This window comes from Streptopelia decaocto, assembly GCF_964273445.1.
Source record: "Streptopelia decaocto genome assembly, chromosome: 2".
Classification (NCBI taxonomy): domain Eukaryota; kingdom Metazoa; phylum Chordata; class Aves; order Columbiformes; family Columbidae; genus Streptopelia; species Streptopelia decaocto.
In genome coordinates, this window is record NC_138655.1 from 35,175,996 (window position 1) to 35,193,428 (window position 17,433).

General features: G+C 40.0%; 1 protein-coding gene across 4 annotated transcripts in view; it reads left to right on the forward strand.

The window, feature by feature from the left end:
- Positions 1–17,433, forward strand: part of NCOA2 (nuclear receptor coactivator 2) — a 189,739-nt gene that overhangs the window by 142,204 nt on the left and 30,102 nt on the right. For all 4 annotated transcript variants that reach the window (XM_082044207.1, XM_082044208.1, XM_082044210.1 and 1 more), the window contains 4 exons: positions 55–195; positions 3,666–3,813; positions 5,968–7,237; positions 16,167–16,377. In XM_082044207.1, the coding sequence (XP_081900333.1) occupies positions 55–195; positions 3,666–3,813; positions 5,968–7,237; positions 16,167–16,377 (1,770 nt within the window). The remainder of the gene's footprint in view (positions 1–54; positions 196–3,665; positions 3,814–5,967; positions 7,238–16,166; positions 16,378–17,433) is intronic.

Sequence of the window (17,433 nt, forward strand, 5' to 3'; positions counted from 1 at the left end):
TTTCCTTCCCCTCAAAAGGGAAATTGCTGTAACAAATATCTTATCTAATATCAGGCAAAATAACTTCATTGGACACAAGTACCATGCGAGCAGCTATGAAACCTGGCTGGGAGGATTTGGTGAGAAGATGCATTCAGAGGTTCCATTCGCAGCATGAGGGAGAAATATCTTTTGCCAAGAGGCATCACCAGGAAGGTTAGGTTTCATATTTTTAGTACTTTCTATATTTAAACTGTTTGTAATTTGTATCTGTTGTTTGTGATTTCTTTGTTATGTTTACATGGAGCAATCCAGGGCTACTGACAGTCCTTTTTTCAAGCTGATTTGCCCAGTGCACTGATGGCTCTCTCTAGAGAGGTTTTGAACCTTTCTCCCTTTTTGTTTTAGCCTGCTTTTTATAACTGTACCATGTTGGAGGGCGCTTTAAATCTTCAAATTGTCTCAGTTGTTTTAGGAAGAAAGACCATTGTGTGTTGCCCACTAAATTACTCACTACTCGTTATTCTTCAGAACCTCAGCTCACACATTGCAGTTCATTGACCTGTATTCCTTTTCTCTACAAAAATGGATTTTTACTGTCACATTTCCTGTGAGAAACATTCAGCATGAATTACCAAAGATGCAGCACTTGTGCTATCTGGAAACCTCCATTGTTGTACTGTATCTAGCTGATAAGTGGTGTAGGATACACCACAAGCATATCTCTACTCAGTCAAGATCATGGTAGGTAAGGTGTAGGAGAGTGCTGCACTATTTCTGTGGTAGTGACTGGGTGGTGGTTTTTATTTTCCTAAAACCGTGATACTGCTAATTCTAGTAACAAAGATTGAAATAACTAAAAACAGCCTTTTATAGTCCACAGGAAAGTCCTTTCAAAGCCATTGGGGAATAACTGGATCGTTTCCAGTGCAGGAGCATCATTCTTTGGATTCATGTTTGTAGAACAGAGTTTACAGCTGGCCTGTAGCAAATAGTTGCCATGGTCATTAGGGAACTGGCACGCTGACTTGGAAACTAAGTTGTAACTGGAACCTCAAATTATTCCACCAAATGTATTTAAAAAAGAAAGAAAAAAAAGAAAAAAGCTTTTGTCATACAGTGTTAGTTACATGTTCTTTAATATGTTCTGTTTTCATGAACCCTTCAGGCTTCATGTTGGGAATGTGGGAGCACAGAAATACTGTGATATTTCATGTAACAGTTTTTGGGGTATATACAGTAGGAGTGCTAAAAGTTCATAGTCGTATGCTGTGATTTCAGACAGAATTGAAGAAGGTGGTGTGTGATTAAAGTTACAGTAGGGGTTTACGGAGCAGTTTCAGGTAAGGACCTGTCTGTGCCAAAAGTGACTTACGAGTTTCTGTTATGGCACGCAGCCACTTGTTACTTCTGTCTCCTTCAAATGATTCCTGACCAAATTAGCAGCTCCTAAATTCGGTGCCGAGACTTGAGTGGGCCCTCTCTAAGCTATCTGTGAAGTGATAAAAAACACGCATGTTTTGGAGTTTACACGGTATAGTTTTGCAGAAAAGGCTTAGGATCGTTGTATAAACTGTAGAATTAGCCTAAATGAGGGGGCTCTTTACGTCTTGTGGAAGTGAAGACTCTTAAGTGATAAGAAGTGGAGGAAGAACCTCTGTAATTGCTTTACTGCACTGATCCAGCACTGCAGAGGAATAATGGCTGAAATAATGGCCAGTAGTGCGGAGAAGAAAAACAAGGCATCTCTTGGGTAGTAGCATCTTTGCACTTGACTCAGGAACCTCTTGTGTTTCTTTTAAGTCATTATGGTTTGAGAATAGAAGTAAAGAAAGTAACAGTCTCCTACATGTAATTCAGCGTTACAGTGCAGGGGGGTGGAGATCAGAGTTAGCTTGATAAACAATAAAAACTGCAAAGTTTTTGAATTAACTCTCAGTATACTAAATGCAAAATATACGGTAAGTTTTTATTGGCCACAGTCAGAAAAATAGCATTTCCTCAAGAGGAATACGGAAACATTCTTGTTTGCTTAAAGAATTAGTTTGGAAAATGATTTAAGTAGAGATTTCACTTGTATCCTGTTGGCATTGAGTACTGGAATTTCCGGATGTGGTATATGCTTAAGTTAAGAGCTTTGGACCTTCTGGTGCCCAAAGGTTAAACTGAAACAATGACATACCTAACAGTGAAATTTTGCTTTGTATTGTTTCACAGTTGTAGGTTTTTGTTTTTCTTTACATTTTTACACTGAAAACCCCCTTCTGGTTGTTTAACTTGTGCTTCCTGTTTTCTCACTGCCTAAATAATACTTTGAAACCTTGCAGAACAATATATAACAGTGGGGGGGACAGGGAAGGAAAGCAATTGTAACCAGTCCTGCAAGGCTGAAAATCTGGTAGCTCTGTAGAGGAGACTATTTAATAAAGCCACACTCAGAAAACTCGCTCATTTCATTACAACAGGAAATATTAAAAGACAAGCAGTTAAATGAAGATCAGATTATACTGTTAATTAAAATTAAAAACAAAAAAAAAAAGAAAAACAAAACAACAGAAAATGTGTATGTATGAAAAAAAAATAGGAAATTAAAAGTATTTGTATTACTTCATTCCTATTTTCTTCCTAAACAATTACATGACAATTCGGAAGTTAAGTATTTCATTCGTGCCCTATCTGCAATCCTAGTGTAATAGTTTTTGGAGTAAAATTAGAAAATGACCAGGTTTGTTTCATTGATGGCAAAGAGTGAACAGTAGAATCAACATTTGGCGATTTGCTTTACCGCAACTTGATTTTCATTTTTAATTAAAGAAATGTCACAGGGGTCTACAGAAGCTAGAGAATTGAATTTGTTGAAGTTCAGATTTACATTGAAAACTTAAGGGCTGCAGAATATGTGCAGTGAAATACACCCTAAACCTGAAGTGCAGTGATATCTAACAGTGGGGAATGGTAGCACAGCCCCAGTTTTGGTTTAGGTAATTGTATTTGTAATTTGTTTAAACTGTGTATTTTTGTATTTGTTCTTTAAAAAGTAATAATTTCTTGTTCCAGTTCTTCTTCTTTCTAATTGTTCCTACGTAAGAGATTTATGTACTTCTTAAATTAAAGAAGTAGGGAGAGTGACTGTTGCAAGACAATTTAAGCAGGCAATAAGAAGGAAAAGTTACAGTCTAATGGAAACAGATGATCTAGAAACTAAAGGCATTTATATTAATCATCGCCATGTAGATGATACAGATGAAAACATTTATGAGGAACAAAAGGAGTTAGACTTGTAGTTAATAAAAAGTGAAATGGACATCAAGGACTTCTTGGTCCACTCCTGAAATACTCTCTATTTCATAGTATCTGCCCTGTTGTTGCTATCACTCCGTGTAGGTTTTCTTTTGATCAGTATGTGGGATCCTTTATGTTATATGCATCCCATCTATTTATTTTCAAAATTTTCTTCTGTGTTTTTGTTTGTTTTGTTTCTGTTTGTTTGTGGGGGTTTTGTTGTTTGTTTGGGGTTTTGCTGTTTTGTTTGGTTTGGTTTTTGTTGTTTTGTTTTGGTTTTGTTTGTTTTTGAAACAGTGTCTTTGATATCAATGCTGATGGATTTAGAACATCAAATGTTGAGTGACTAAACTACTAATACTATAGTTTCTCATTAATTTAATTGTTATTTTGCTTGCTTGCAGTGCTGAGGCAGGGACTAGCGTTTAGTCCTGTTTATCGGTTTTCCTTGTCTGATGGCACTATCGTTTCTGCCCAAACGAAGAGTAAGCTCATCCGTTCTCAGACGACTAGCGAACCTCAGCTTGTAATCTCCTTGCATATGCTTCACAGGTAATCCTGACTGGTTTAGTACATCCACACTCTGTAGAGAGACAGGGAAAGTACAAAGTTTCTCAAGCTAATAGATTGTTCAAGGCTGACAGACCTTCATTTGACCTGGAACTGATAGCATGAAAACAAAATTAAGTTTTTGAAATCAGTGCTTAGAGCAGGAAAAGATTGTAATACAGTTTCAGAATTTAAAAATGACATGCTGGAGTTTCACATCAAAATTTTCCATTAAACATCCAAAATTTCCTTTAATCTCATGTTCTTCATTTCAATATTTTAATTTCCTGTATTTTGCATAGTAGACACAAGAAACTTTCCAAATGTAATTAAATCTAGAAAACTTTGAAGGATGAAATTCCTGTCGTTCACAGTCAGTCATAGATTGGGCCTGGCTCTTCTTTAAGTAATGTGTTACAATTATTAGAACTGCATGTTAGACAAACCACATATTTTAACCCTTTGTCTCTCTTCATTCTTTTCTGGTAGCTTTCACATGCCCAGTCCTGAGAAATGCCACCACTGTTAGTTTTTTTCAAGAATATGATAAAGTCAGGGATAAGTAATCACTGACCTCAGAACTTCAACGTAAAATTGAAATTAAGTCATTGCATGGCCTACTATATTTGCGTCAGGTTTTTTTTAGGTTTTATTTGCTGATTATAATTGCAACGTTGTTTCCCCATATCCACAGTATCACTTTTTTGAGAGGAAGAAAACAGCTCTGAATGTTATTAAAACTGAAACCATTTTACAGAGATGGTAGATTTGGAAACTGACCTGATGAAAAGCTGCCTGAAATTTGTTTTCTTTGGCTTTGCTGAGTACACTTGGTATTTCATGAAGTGCTAGATTTTAAATTTTAAAAAACACCGTTAATTTTAAAATGGTACTTGGAAATATACTTGCTTTTTTAAGTAGAACACTGGTACTATTGTATTTTTAATAAGGTTCTACAAACCTACCTGTCCTTCTACAGTCAATGTTGATCACCTTTGCCTTTATACCTAATGTAACAAATACAAAGTAACAAGCTCCACTGCTCTGTGTGTTTCAGTTCTTCGCGGCTTTAGGAAAATGCGAAGGTTTATCTGCACTTACCCTGTGCAAGCAGGAATTTTTTTGTCTTATCAAAAAGACATACTAGGAAGGTTCCATTAGTATTTGTTTTTGGAAGTCCAGAGTTGATGTGATTTTTCACAGAACCTCATTTTTTTTTTCTTCCTAATCTACGTGACTCTGTCTCTTTTATAGCTTTTAGCATTTGGGAATATGTCTGATTTTTCTGATTTAAGTTTAGCACAGAAGTAAAAAGTATATTATGTCCTCCCATAAACTAATTAAAATCTGCTGAGGAAAAGAGAAGTGACCTTCAGGTGCTCTCACAAGAGCTTTTTTCTGTTTGTGTGTGTGTGTGTCTCTTCTGTTTCCTCCATCTTACAGCCTACATCTCCAAAATATGAGTTTCAGCTCCTATGTGTGTGTTTTTTCTCTTCTCCTCTTTTCCTGAATGCCCATGCAGGACTGAATTGCAAACAGACTGTTCCCATTCTGAAGTTGTATCCAGTAGTTCTCTTGGCTCACATGCTGTTTTGGAGAAGTATCAAAATACTCTGGCAGTGTAGAAATGTGACTTTTTCAACTATCTTTTCACTATGAACTCGTTGGGCAGATAGCCCACTCCAGCCTTGTGGTGGGGCTAACTCACAGAAATTCAAAACTCCAGCAAACAGCTGTCCACAGCTGTCTCTTAAAACATGTATTTGTTTGGGTCATATGTTTCAGATGAGATTTCTGTCAGTTCTAGAAGTTAGCTCTTGCCAAATTGTAGAGGAGAGACATACATTAAAGGGAAGAAAGTCTGAAATTGTAACCTCTCTGCGTTTCTAATGACTGTCATTTAAATGAGGTATAATTTTGTTTTTCTTCTCTTCCGCTGATTTGTTAGTGAGATACTGAAAAACCATACTGTTAATGTGCAGCCATGTTGAGAGTTGCATATCACTTTTCTCAAATTGTCAATTTGTTTGTAATTGTAAGTTTTTTGTGTTATTGTAAAGCAAGGTTTGGGGTTTTGCTTCTTTTTCTGTAATGTAATTGCAAGCTGGCCACTGTAATTTTAGCTAATGAGTTCTTTTTCCTCCCGTTGCCACACAGAGAGCAGAATGTCTGTGGAATGAATCAGGATTTGACTGGACAAGGAATGGGGAAGATACTGAACCCAATTAGCTCCAGCAGCCCTGCCCATCAGGCCATGTGCAGTGGGAACCCAGGTCAGGATATGACCATCAGTAGCAATATAAATTTTGCCATAAATGGCCCAAAGGAACAAATGGGCATGCCAGCAGGCAGGTTTGGTGGTTCAGGGGGAATGAACCATGTGTCAAGCATACAAGCATCCACTCCTCAGGGTAGTAACTATGCACTAAAAATGAACAGCCCCTCACAAAGCAGCCCTGGCATGAACCCAGGGCAGCCAAACTCTATGCTTTCCCCGCGGCATCGTGTGAGCCCTGGAGTGGCAGGAAGCCCTCGCATCCCACCCAGCCAGTTCTCCCCCGCAGGAAGCCTGCATTCCCCCGTGGGAGTCTGCAGCAGCACAGGAAATAGCCATAACTACACCAACAGTTCCCTGAACGCGCTGCAGGCCCTCAGCGAGGGCCATGGCGTTTCTCTGGGATCCTCGTTGGCTTCACCTGACCTAAAAATGGGAAACTTACAGAATTCCCCTGTGAATATGAATCCTCCCCAGCTAAGCAAGATGGGAAGTCTGGACTCTAAAGACTGCTTTGGACTATACGGGGAGCAATCAGAAGGTACAACTGGACAAGCAGAGAGCAGCTGCCATTCAGGAGAACAGAAAGACAGTGGCGATAGCAGCATGCCACCGGTTGTCAGTGGCGAGAGACCTGATGGACAGAATAAACTGCATGACGGAAAAAGCCAGACAAAGCTCTTACAATTGCTGACCACCAAATCAGATCAGATGGAGCCTTCACCTTTGTCCAGTACCATGGGAGATGTTAGCAAGGACTCCACGGGAGCGTTGCCTGGGTCTGGTTCATCACACGGAACCTCGCTCAAGGAGAAGCATAAAATTTTGCACAGACTATTGCAGGACAGTAGTTCTCCTGTAGATTTGGCCAAGCTCACAGCAGAGGCCACAGGCAAAGAACTGAGCCAGGAGTCCAGTAGCACAGCTCCTGGTTCAGAGGTGACTGTTAAACAGGAGCCAGCGAGTCCTAAGAAGAATAATAATGCACTACTTCGCTACTTGCTAGATAAAGATGATACTAAAGATATTGGTTTACCAGACATACCCCCAAAACTGGAGCGGTTGGACAGTAAGACAGACCCTTCTGGTAGCACAAAATTATTAGCTATGAGGACGGAGAAAGAAGAGATAAGCTTTGAGCCTAACGAACAGGTAAGCGAATCTTTGCGTTACATGTGAATGAGATGTTCTAGGCTTGCATTCCTGCCATCTGACTTTCTTCCAGACTTCCTCTAAGAATAATTTCTTGACACTTCAAGAGGCTGTTACCTGTTTCTTGAAATCCAGTCTTCACTCAAATTTTCCGTTGGGGTTGCTGAGTTGTGATCATTGCTCTGTTTTGAAAAAAACAGACTCTGCCTGGGAGGAGATGGATAACACAGGGACTGAATGCTGGGGAGCCTTTCCCAGCTGGCAGTCAGATGAAGAGAAAATACCAGTGTTGGTTAATGCTATTAATAACTTATTGACAGCTTCTCCCATAGGCTGTTGTGGAACTGCTGTGGGCTGGATGGGCTCTTGACCCAGCCCAGCATAGCAACTACACTTCTCCCATCTAGAGCAGGTTCATGCTCAAGGGCAGGAGCTGTTTAAAAGGACTGATACCAACTTTGCATTGCTGGTCTTTGTGCTGTACTTGATCTGCAAATTAAAATCAAGGCAACCAGAATTTCATTGTTTCTGTGCCGATTAGGGAGTTTGTTGTTTTGAGTTGTTTTGGTTTGGTGTTTGTTTTTTTGTTTGTTTGTTTTTTTTTTTTTTACTTGAAAGTTTTTATATTCAACCCCAAGTTCCTCTGGAGGATTAATTGTTCAGTGCAGAGGTTATCTGCATTGAATTTGGCATTCAGAATTTCTCTGTGTTGTGCATGTGATTGTTGCCGTGCTGCACAACATACTAATAAACTGTATGTTCTTAGGACCTATGCTAAAAATTATTATTTCAAAAAGCACCGGGTTCACATGACCCAGAACGCTCCAGTTTTCAGAGGTTTGCAAGAAAAAGGGACACAGCAGAAGCAATTTGCCGCTGCAATATTACTGTTTATTTTATTTATAAAATAGGGAATTACAATGTCAATTTCACTATAAGGCATTTTCTGGGGAGTTAATAACTAGTTGGAGTTAATGATCCTTAGCTTTGTCCTACACTATCAACTCCCCCAGCTGGTCATTAATTCCTAGACAGTGCCCTGTGCTTGAAGCCTTAATTTGTAAATCATGATCAGATCATACACTCTAAATGTTCATGACTCTCTCACTCACAGCCATATCCTTCACTTTTAAAATATTGTGTATTTTTAATGTGCAGACTGGGTTTGAACTTGTTTTTTTTTGTGGATCTATTTTATTTTTATTATTCTATGTGTATAAATACATAATTGTTATATTTTCTATATTGTATTTTGAGGCTGAGGGAGGGCAGAAAACACTTTTTTTAGCCCTGAGTCACAGCACTGGATTTTTTTTTTTTTTTACTTTGCCCTTTTGGCAGTTTCTAACCAGTAGACAGTTCTTTCAATGGTGGTTATAACCACAGAACATAGAGGCCAAACATGCCACTACAGTGTGGACACAGCATTGTTAAAATCTCAGTTATCCAGACATCTCCTAAGGTTACTTCACTTCTTGTCTTTCAACGGAATTTGACAGCTATTGCTATTATGTAGGAGCAGTTGTGTTTTTTCAGCCCTTCTAGAGGGAGACTGAGCCAAATTAGACTAATTTGTACAGGGATTAATACTCAAACGTGGATATTAGTTTAGTTCTGAATACAGCTACTACTTTGTAGTGCCTGTAGAGGGAGGGTTTAGATTCTCTATGAGAACTTATGCTTTGTTAGGCTAGAAAAACACAGCTATCAAGAAATTCACAGCTAAACTGCCAAGAATAAACTATAGTAAAAATATTTAATGGATTTCAATTCTTAGTTCAGATCCTATATACTGAAGTAAATACTGGATTGAAGGCAGAGATCCTTCAGTCCTCCGTATTTGATACTGGACAAAAACATAGAATTTGGTAATCACAAAAAAAATTGTGTCCGAGTAGATCAAAACCGTGGCTTTCAGATAGTTTACTCCCCAAGAATTAAATTCCTCTGGAATTTAGCTGTTTAGTCCAGGTAGTCCTATGAGCTCCTTTTATCGTTGATGGAAAAATAGAAAAATACTCCTTTAATGTGTGCCCAAATTGGGAAGGTAAGCTGCTCCTTAGTGATGTTCTCATTGACTAGTGGTAGCCTGGATGGCTAGTTTAGACTAGGTGCCTTTTTCATGACTAAAGATAGCTAAGTTGCATCTCACCCTAAATGTAAACAAATAACTTATAAATATAACTTTAAAGAGACTTCAGTGTATATGAGCATTGCCAGCCTCAAGCATTAGAAAATCAGGTCCCCAGTACTATGAACTTTGTAAAGTGAATATTCATTTTTTATTTTTAGGCTTCATGTTTCTGAGGTCAGGGGAGGGGTTTGAGGGGTTTGGAATATAAACTGTGGATGTGTTGCCTTTTCTTAAAATTTGAAGACAGAGATTGTCTCCCAGGAGAGAGGGAACTGGAGGTATAGGAAGGTTCAGGAGTTGGGGCTGTTCAGAAAACCACGAAGCAGTGCAGGAGTCACGTTGAAGTGGTGAGGGCTGAAATGCTGAGCCTTTCTCTGCACCGAGGTGAGGAGAAGCCAGTCCTGCAGCTGGATGGAAGGCTGCTGGATAATGACAGAAGGGCTTTTCTTGCTCCCGCTGGTTGTAAATAGTTTTAAAACCTACTTAAAATGCCGTGAAACCTGGAGCTGAATAAACAGAAGTCCAGTGTGGAGTAGGAGAGGAAATAGCGGGGAATATAAAATAGTGTAACCATTTAGCTAGCTGAAGGCCAGGCCTTTAAACAAATAACCACTTTACCCCAATTATAAAAATCACTGAAAATATTTAGCATCAGAAACTCTTCAGCTTTGGAAGATGGTCTCCCACAGGAAGTGCTCATTGCCTAAATTTAGATCAAAGCTGGAACTATTTAGTACAAGACCAGAACACAGATTCTTGTGCTAAATTCTTCCATCCCCCTGCATACTTACCCCCCTCTTCTTCCTCCCATATGTAAAAATTAGCCGTCTGCTTGTGTTACCTGTTTTGCAGGTTTATTTAAAACAACTTCTCCCTGGGGAATGTTGTATTTTTAAGTAGTCACCGGAATGTGCAGTTTCTCTGGAAAGTGTAGCGGAGCAGCGGCGTGATGGCCTCTGCAATGGGGATCGGGGAGCTGGGAGGCAGCAGAGCCATTGCGTTTGCTCCTTTTACTTTTGGTGTGACTTTCTGAGCAGGAAATGCTTTGAAGTGCACCACTGCACTAAAAATAGCGGTCTTCTAGGTAGAGTGTTTAAACATACACTTCTGCAGAGAGCAGCAACTGACAGGAAGCCTTTCTCAAATGGCAGAGAATATTTCCAGCGCTGCCGTACCTTTTTCCCTTCCTTGGTGGGATGATGGTTATCAAGCTGTATTAGGCTGATTGCTGTTCCAGTTAAGGCAGCCGTGGGGGAGATGATGAAAGAGGGACCTGCTGGGGAGGCTCAGCAGGGCTTTTCCTACAGCACCAACAGTAGTAGGACTTGCTGTCAAGCACCGCGAGGGTTCATGCTGTTCTCCACTGTTAGAAGGGGAAGGCAGTGGAAACATGAGTCCTGATTAGCTACAGGTGTGTTTCATAGGGTGTCCCTCTGCAGTAAAACTGCCTTCTTCCACTCTCCTTGTCCCTTGTGGGGCTGTGTGGTGGGACTTCATTCTGCACATTCCTTCCCTGTTCACTGCTGCTTGTGCTGTCTCGCAAAAAAAATACCTCTTGTTGTGCTCCTGGCTGCAGCCAGCACACGCTGCTGCTGGTGAGGAGCACCCCATGTGGTGGTCAGCAGCTGGTCAGATCTGCCCAGGACGGGCTAACAGCTTGAGGGGAGGAGAGTGAAACTGTAGGGCTATGTCAGAGAAACGTCATGCACTGAACCGTGTTGGGTTTTGCCTTGCTAAAGAAACATTCTGTTTAGCCCTATTGTTTTGCACTGCAAAACTCTTCTGTAAAATTTGGTATGGATTCTTATATTCATATAACAGATGAAGAAACCAAGACATAGAATTTTGAAATAGCTTGCTCTCTGAGAAAATGCTTGGCCTAATGTTGAATAAAATACTTCCGTCTGTAAGTGTACTTTTCTCTTTTTTAGCCAGTAGACAATATAGACAACCCGTTTGTCTGACAGGGACTTTGCTATGCCACAGTCTCTCCCAGTGTTGTTCCAGAAATCATCTGAAGTGTTTTTTTCCTAAAACTTAGAAACCATTCTGGTGTTCCTCACACACTTCATCTATTCTGCTCTCTTCTTGATTTATGTGGAAACCAGTATCTTCCCAATGCTAAAATATTTTTCTGTACTCATGCCTCTCATCTTCCAAAAATCTATTTCTTGATGTCCAGAACCATTAAATTCATCAAGGACATTGGTTTCTTCTTGATCAAAACCTTAGAATGAGGATTCAATTTTCTGAGTGTCTTTCTATTAGGGTTCTGTTTCCAGAAGTTAGTAGTAGATTAGGCTGATAATATAATGGGATTTCTAGCCAATTGTTTGTTTAATGCAGTTACCAAGGAGAAAAAGATGGCATTGGTTCCACTTCTGATTTACTTTTTCCTTCTTTTTTTTTTTTTTTTTTAAAATAATCCTTTAATTTATGGCCACTTTAGAGCAGGGATTTGGTTTTGTTTACCTTGTATGACCAAATGTTCTGCCCACGCTACAGGGGTAGCTAATGAGCTAACTTGGAGTTTATATAAGGCAGGTATAGTTTCAAGTTGTGTCCCCACCAAATGACATCCTGTTGTAAGGAAAAAGCCTCAGATGCCTTTAACACATGTGATCTTAAAGGAAATGTAGATTTCTATGAAATTTGGAATACAGGGTCTCAGTGCAAGCTGTGGGCATTGCCAGTGCTGGAAGAGAGATCTCCGGAGAGTTTAGGATCTTATACAGTCCTTTGCAATCCATGGAAGGTGGACTTGACATAGCAATTTTTGTAAACCAGACTTCATGTTGAGGTGTAACTGCCTTTCAGTAAGCAATTAACACTTTTATCTATGTTTCCTTACATGATGGTGATAAGTACTTCGAAAGCATGTGAGTTTTTCAAGTGCAAAAATATTTCTAAGCACAATTTGTCTTATGTTTTCTGGTGCTTAGTGTCCCAGTTATACGGAGATTGTTGTAATTGCATTGCTTAGAGATAGTGAAAATATGTGCACGAGAACTTTCTCCTGATCCTTAGCACTTTATCAAGCACTTTTTTTTAATTCATGATAAATAATTGTGTTACAGGGAGGTGAGAGATGTCCCTTCTATTTACATAAAGTTAAGTTTAGACAATTAACAAAATAAATACAGAACATAAAAGAAAAACCCCATGAAACTAACCAAGTAGATATTTTAATGCTAGTTTCTGTGCATATGGTGCCATTTGAGGGTGAGTCTGGAAAGACTTAGGGTAAGATCTTAGCTTGATGTTAATCCTAAATCCGTCCTAGAAATTTTGGAGCAGTTGAGAACCCTCATCAAAAAACAAAGATTAAATATTTGATGTTTATTATGTTACACAAAAAAAAAGGAAGGTTATGTATTTGTGTTGTTATAATACATCTGTTGTATCTGGCCTTTCTTTGCCACTTCCTTAGAAGAATTAAAAGCACCTTGGGGAGTGCAGTTTTCTGACACATTTAGATCAATATGTTATTCTCTGGCTTTGTTTTGGGGTGCTTTTTTTGTGTTTGTTTTGTTTGTTTGTTTTGTTCTGTTTTTTTGTTTTTGTTTGCTTGCTTGCTTGCTTTTTGGTTTTTTTTGGTGTGGGTTTGGTTTTTTTTTCGGGGGGCGGGGGGGGTGTTTGTTTTTAATACATCTGATGTTTAAACAAAGACTCACAGTAGCCAGAATGTTTAAAAAAAAGTAGGGGGGGAGAAAAAGAGACATAAAGTCCCACACAAAACCGAAAAAGAAAACCCTGCAGCATATAAAACTTCCCTTCACTGTTGTCTGCAATATGCTTAATGAAGGCCACATGTCTTAATTCCCCCAAAGAGTATTGAATCATCCTTCTATAATTTATGGTGCTCTACATCAGTTTCCTCCACTGGATCTTGCACTCTTCTTGTACCAGATCTGCCAGTGCTCAAAATACGTCTCCAATAAACATCGCTCACAACTGTCTCTTGGAGCACCTTTTTGAATCTGCTTATCACCTGTCCACACAATGACTTATGCTTCCTATAAGCACACTTGCTTCCTCATGGCTTTACATTTTCTGTTGATGTGCTGTGTCCACCCAACTGCTCATAAGTGCCTGGAAGGCAACGAGTCAGCAGGGGGATTTGTCAAGAGCAGGTAATGTCAGACCAACCTGTTTTCCTCCTGCAAGAGGGTAGCGGGATTTTCAGCACAAGAAAAGCAGTATATGCTGTGTGTCTTGGTTTGAGTAAGGCTCTTCGGTGCTCTGACGCGTGGCATTCTCGTAAACAGATTAGAGATGCATGGTCAAGACAAAACTTCTCTGAGTGGGTAGGAAGCCCTTTGGAAATCCTTACACAGAAAGTAGTTACTTAAGGATTCCTTGTCAAAACAGAGGTGCTGCAGGAGCTCACATGGCATCTAGAGCCTGCTCAGCGTTTGACCTGATGAGAGAAGAGAGGTTACCTGTGGTAAAGCTGCATGTGACACGCACACGTCTGCAAATATACTGGAGGATGGAAGTAAAATTCAGCTGCAACCAGGAGATATGGAGGAAGAAATCTTAGGAGAACATTTAGAATGAACAAATTATTTAGTTGAGAATAACATCAGGAGACCACTGGCTAGATAGGACTTTTTCAGAGCTGTATCTAGGGATCATAGTGAGCACAAGGTGAGTGAGAATCCATAATGTCATGTAAGTAAAAAAAAAAATCACAGCCTCTTCTGGAATATACCATCAGTGTGTGTACTCTGTGTACATTTTTTCCTATTCTCAGCAGTTGTAAGGTTTTATCTTGAGTTCTGTTCTGCACCTGGCACTTCAGCAAAAGTGTGGATCAACTGAAGACAATCCACAGCAACAGCAAGAGTAATGAGAGGTCTAGAAAGCAGCTTATATGCTGAAGAAAATTCAACAAGTTGAGATAGCTGAGTAACTTCGGCTTAAAGGACAAAGAGACACATGTTTTCAAATACAGAAAAGGTTAGAAAAAGACAGGAGAACACAATTTGTTCGCCAGATTCAAAGTACAAGAGGAAGGAAGGGCCTAAACTTCAGTGGGGGAGATTTTGCATTTACACTGAGGAGAAAAGCTCAAATAGTAAGGATGGCAGAGTGCTGAAACTAATTCCCTGGGGAAGCTGTGGATTTGCTGTCACTGGATGCCTTTAAGAAGAGGGTATGTGAACTTCTGAGGGGAATGGCATACTCTGATTTTACCTTGAGGCTTTAAATTCCTTCCAGTCCTATGATTCTATGATTTCCTACCATTTTGCCAGTAACACCAGACTTCAGATCACCCACATGCTGCTTTTTAACTGAGTAAACTCCTTCCTCTTTTGCACCATATATTCTGATCTGTAAGATTAAGAGGTGATGTGGAAGGAGTAAAGAGTAATACCGTGTCTATCTGCAGTTAGTCATCCAAAAAAAGGTATGTAGAGATGTAACCTCTAGGCATCTCAGCTTCCTGTGAATAAAATAGCTGGGCTTCCCAGGAGCAGGTTAGCGGTGGCAGCAGGAGTTTAGTCCAGACCAATCTGCAGAGCTTCCTGGCTAGTCTGGGAGAGCCTGGGTAAGTAGTTTAAAGCCTTCTCAGGTATTTCTACATTATCCTGGGATCTGCGGTGTAAGCTTGCACTTAACAAGTAACAAGTTCACAATGTGGTGGCAGGACAAAAAAGAACAGGAAGAATTGTATTTCAGTTGTGTGCATGTTTGTGGTGGTTTTTCTCAGTTCCCCATCCTTCACGGCTCGCTGCTCACTCTCTGCCTCTCTTCTGTCATTGCACATTTTCTAGCAAAGGCACTGGTTTTGAGTAGATCTTTGTTACAAATACTGTCATGAAATGTTTCTTGTGCATCTTGGTGGTAACTGAGACTGGACTGCCTGTTTGCAGTTATTACCCAGAAGAACTCTCAAAGTCTTACCTATTTAAAAGTTTAAGATTGAAGAATATACTTGTATTAATTTCCAGATTTCAGTGAGAAAAGGATGTATTTCTGAGTGTTTGTAGACAGAGAAACTGACAAAAATACTGGTGAAAATCAGGGTTTTTTTTTAGAAAAACTTGCAGGTCAGTATTTATGTTAGTATGGGATGAACTTATTTTTTTCCCATCTTTATTTCATGGTAAGTCTTTGCTAAATTGATTGCCACTAGATTTCGCCTCTTTTTTCTTACTGTAGAGAAGTTATTTTCACTGATTTTGGAAGTTGTGAGCAAAATAAATGCCTAAATCTAGTAAATAGCTGACAGTTTTTTATTCCTAGGACTTCATTGAAATGTATATTTCTTGCCAGTTAACTTATGTAGTTATTCATTGTTAAGGTTTTGAATGTAACAAAGAAAATGCATGTGGGGAATTGTCTTAGCCATGAAGCAACTTTTCCATCATATGCTTTTAATCAAGTCATAAAGAGACTAGAAATATGGTTGCGCTGAAAGGAATATTGGTTATACCTACATGAAGCCCTATCTTTATCACTGTTGGATCTCTTCCCCTGCCCAATTTTCCCTGCTGTTTGCACCGGCCACAGAGCACACTGGGAGAATCTCCTCTTGGCCCGAGGTACAGACTGTGCAGATTCATATGTTCCAATGCTGGGGTTTTGAAGGGGTGCCGGTGCCACACTGGGCTGCCCAAATGCAAGGCAGACAAGCCCTCACGGTCCCTTTTCACCAACTTTGTGAGCTTCTTCCACATCAAGCTTCTTGCAGGAAAGGTTGTGGGCTGCCTGGCTCGGCGTGAGGACGCCGACCGCAGGAGAACAGCGACCTGCACTGTGGGTTTGTGCTTTTTTTTTTAATTGCAGCCAGGCAGTGAATTGGATAACTTGGAGGAGATTCTGGATGACCTGCAGAACAGCCAGTTACCGCAGCTTTTCCCGGATAGCCGCCCCGGAGCGCCAGCGGGCTCGGTGGACAAGCAAGCCATCATCAATGACCTCATGCAGCTCACCAGTGACAGCAGCCCCGGCTCGGCCGTGGCCGCCCAGAAACCAGCAATGAGGATTTCACAGAGCAGTGAGTCTGCCTTCTGCACGCGTGTTGACCAAGCTTGCGAACCCCCAAAGCGGTGGCGATACCCCCGGGTGGGCAGGGGAGGAACCGGGCAGCCCCTGGTCATGGTCTGGCCTTGCGTGGTGACGGAGCGCCATCTGCGGTCGTCCCGTTTCCAAACGCATGCGGAGATTATGTCCTAACTCACTCAGCACCCTGCAAGTCTGCACCCTCTGAGGAGTTTTAAGGGATGCTCTCAAAATAAATTGCATATCCCCTGCTGTGGCTATAGGAGTTACTGCTGTTGCAGGGACTTGGGCATGGAGAGCTTGAGCATTTTGTTGTGATGCAGATAGGTCCTTTGCGGCAGCTCTTTCAGTAAAAGGGGTGAGAGAGGCTTTTCTAAGCGTGAAGGAGAGTCCTCTTCTAAAACCACAAGATTAATAGAAAGACATATGATTAAGAGGAGTGCCTGAGTTTAATTTGAAATTGTGGCTTTTAATTGAGTCACTTCTAGCTGACAGTGTTGCTTAACTTAATTAATTAACTTAGAAATCAGCTCTGAAATGTTGGTCTGCCACCATAGAATACCAGAAAGTGAGCAAGACAGGAGTCTTATCAGCTAGAAATAGTATAAAAAGCCACTGCTTCATTTTTTAATCCTGTTGTCCAGGATGGCATCATCTGTTTACTCCTTAAACATACACTAGTGGTTTTTTTTAATAAAACATAGGGCTTAGATAATCTTTTTAGCCATTGTGATGTTATTAAAATAATAGTGTGACACTTTCAAATGAACTCAAATTATTACTTAGGAACATTTAAATGAATATTAATATTAATAATATTAATGTTTAAATTCATATTAAAACCACTAAAGATCCTTAAATTACCAGTTGTTATCAATGTTGCTCAGAGAAAGGTGCTTGTATTTAATTGTAGTCATTTTTGTAAATATGGGGATACTACCAGCAGCAGCACGTAAGTCAGAAGGAAGTCTCTGTGCGTCTGAAATCTTTAGCATATTCTTTCTGAAGAAATGTCTTTTGGTTCCTTCCACTGCAGCCTTTTGGCTTTCCA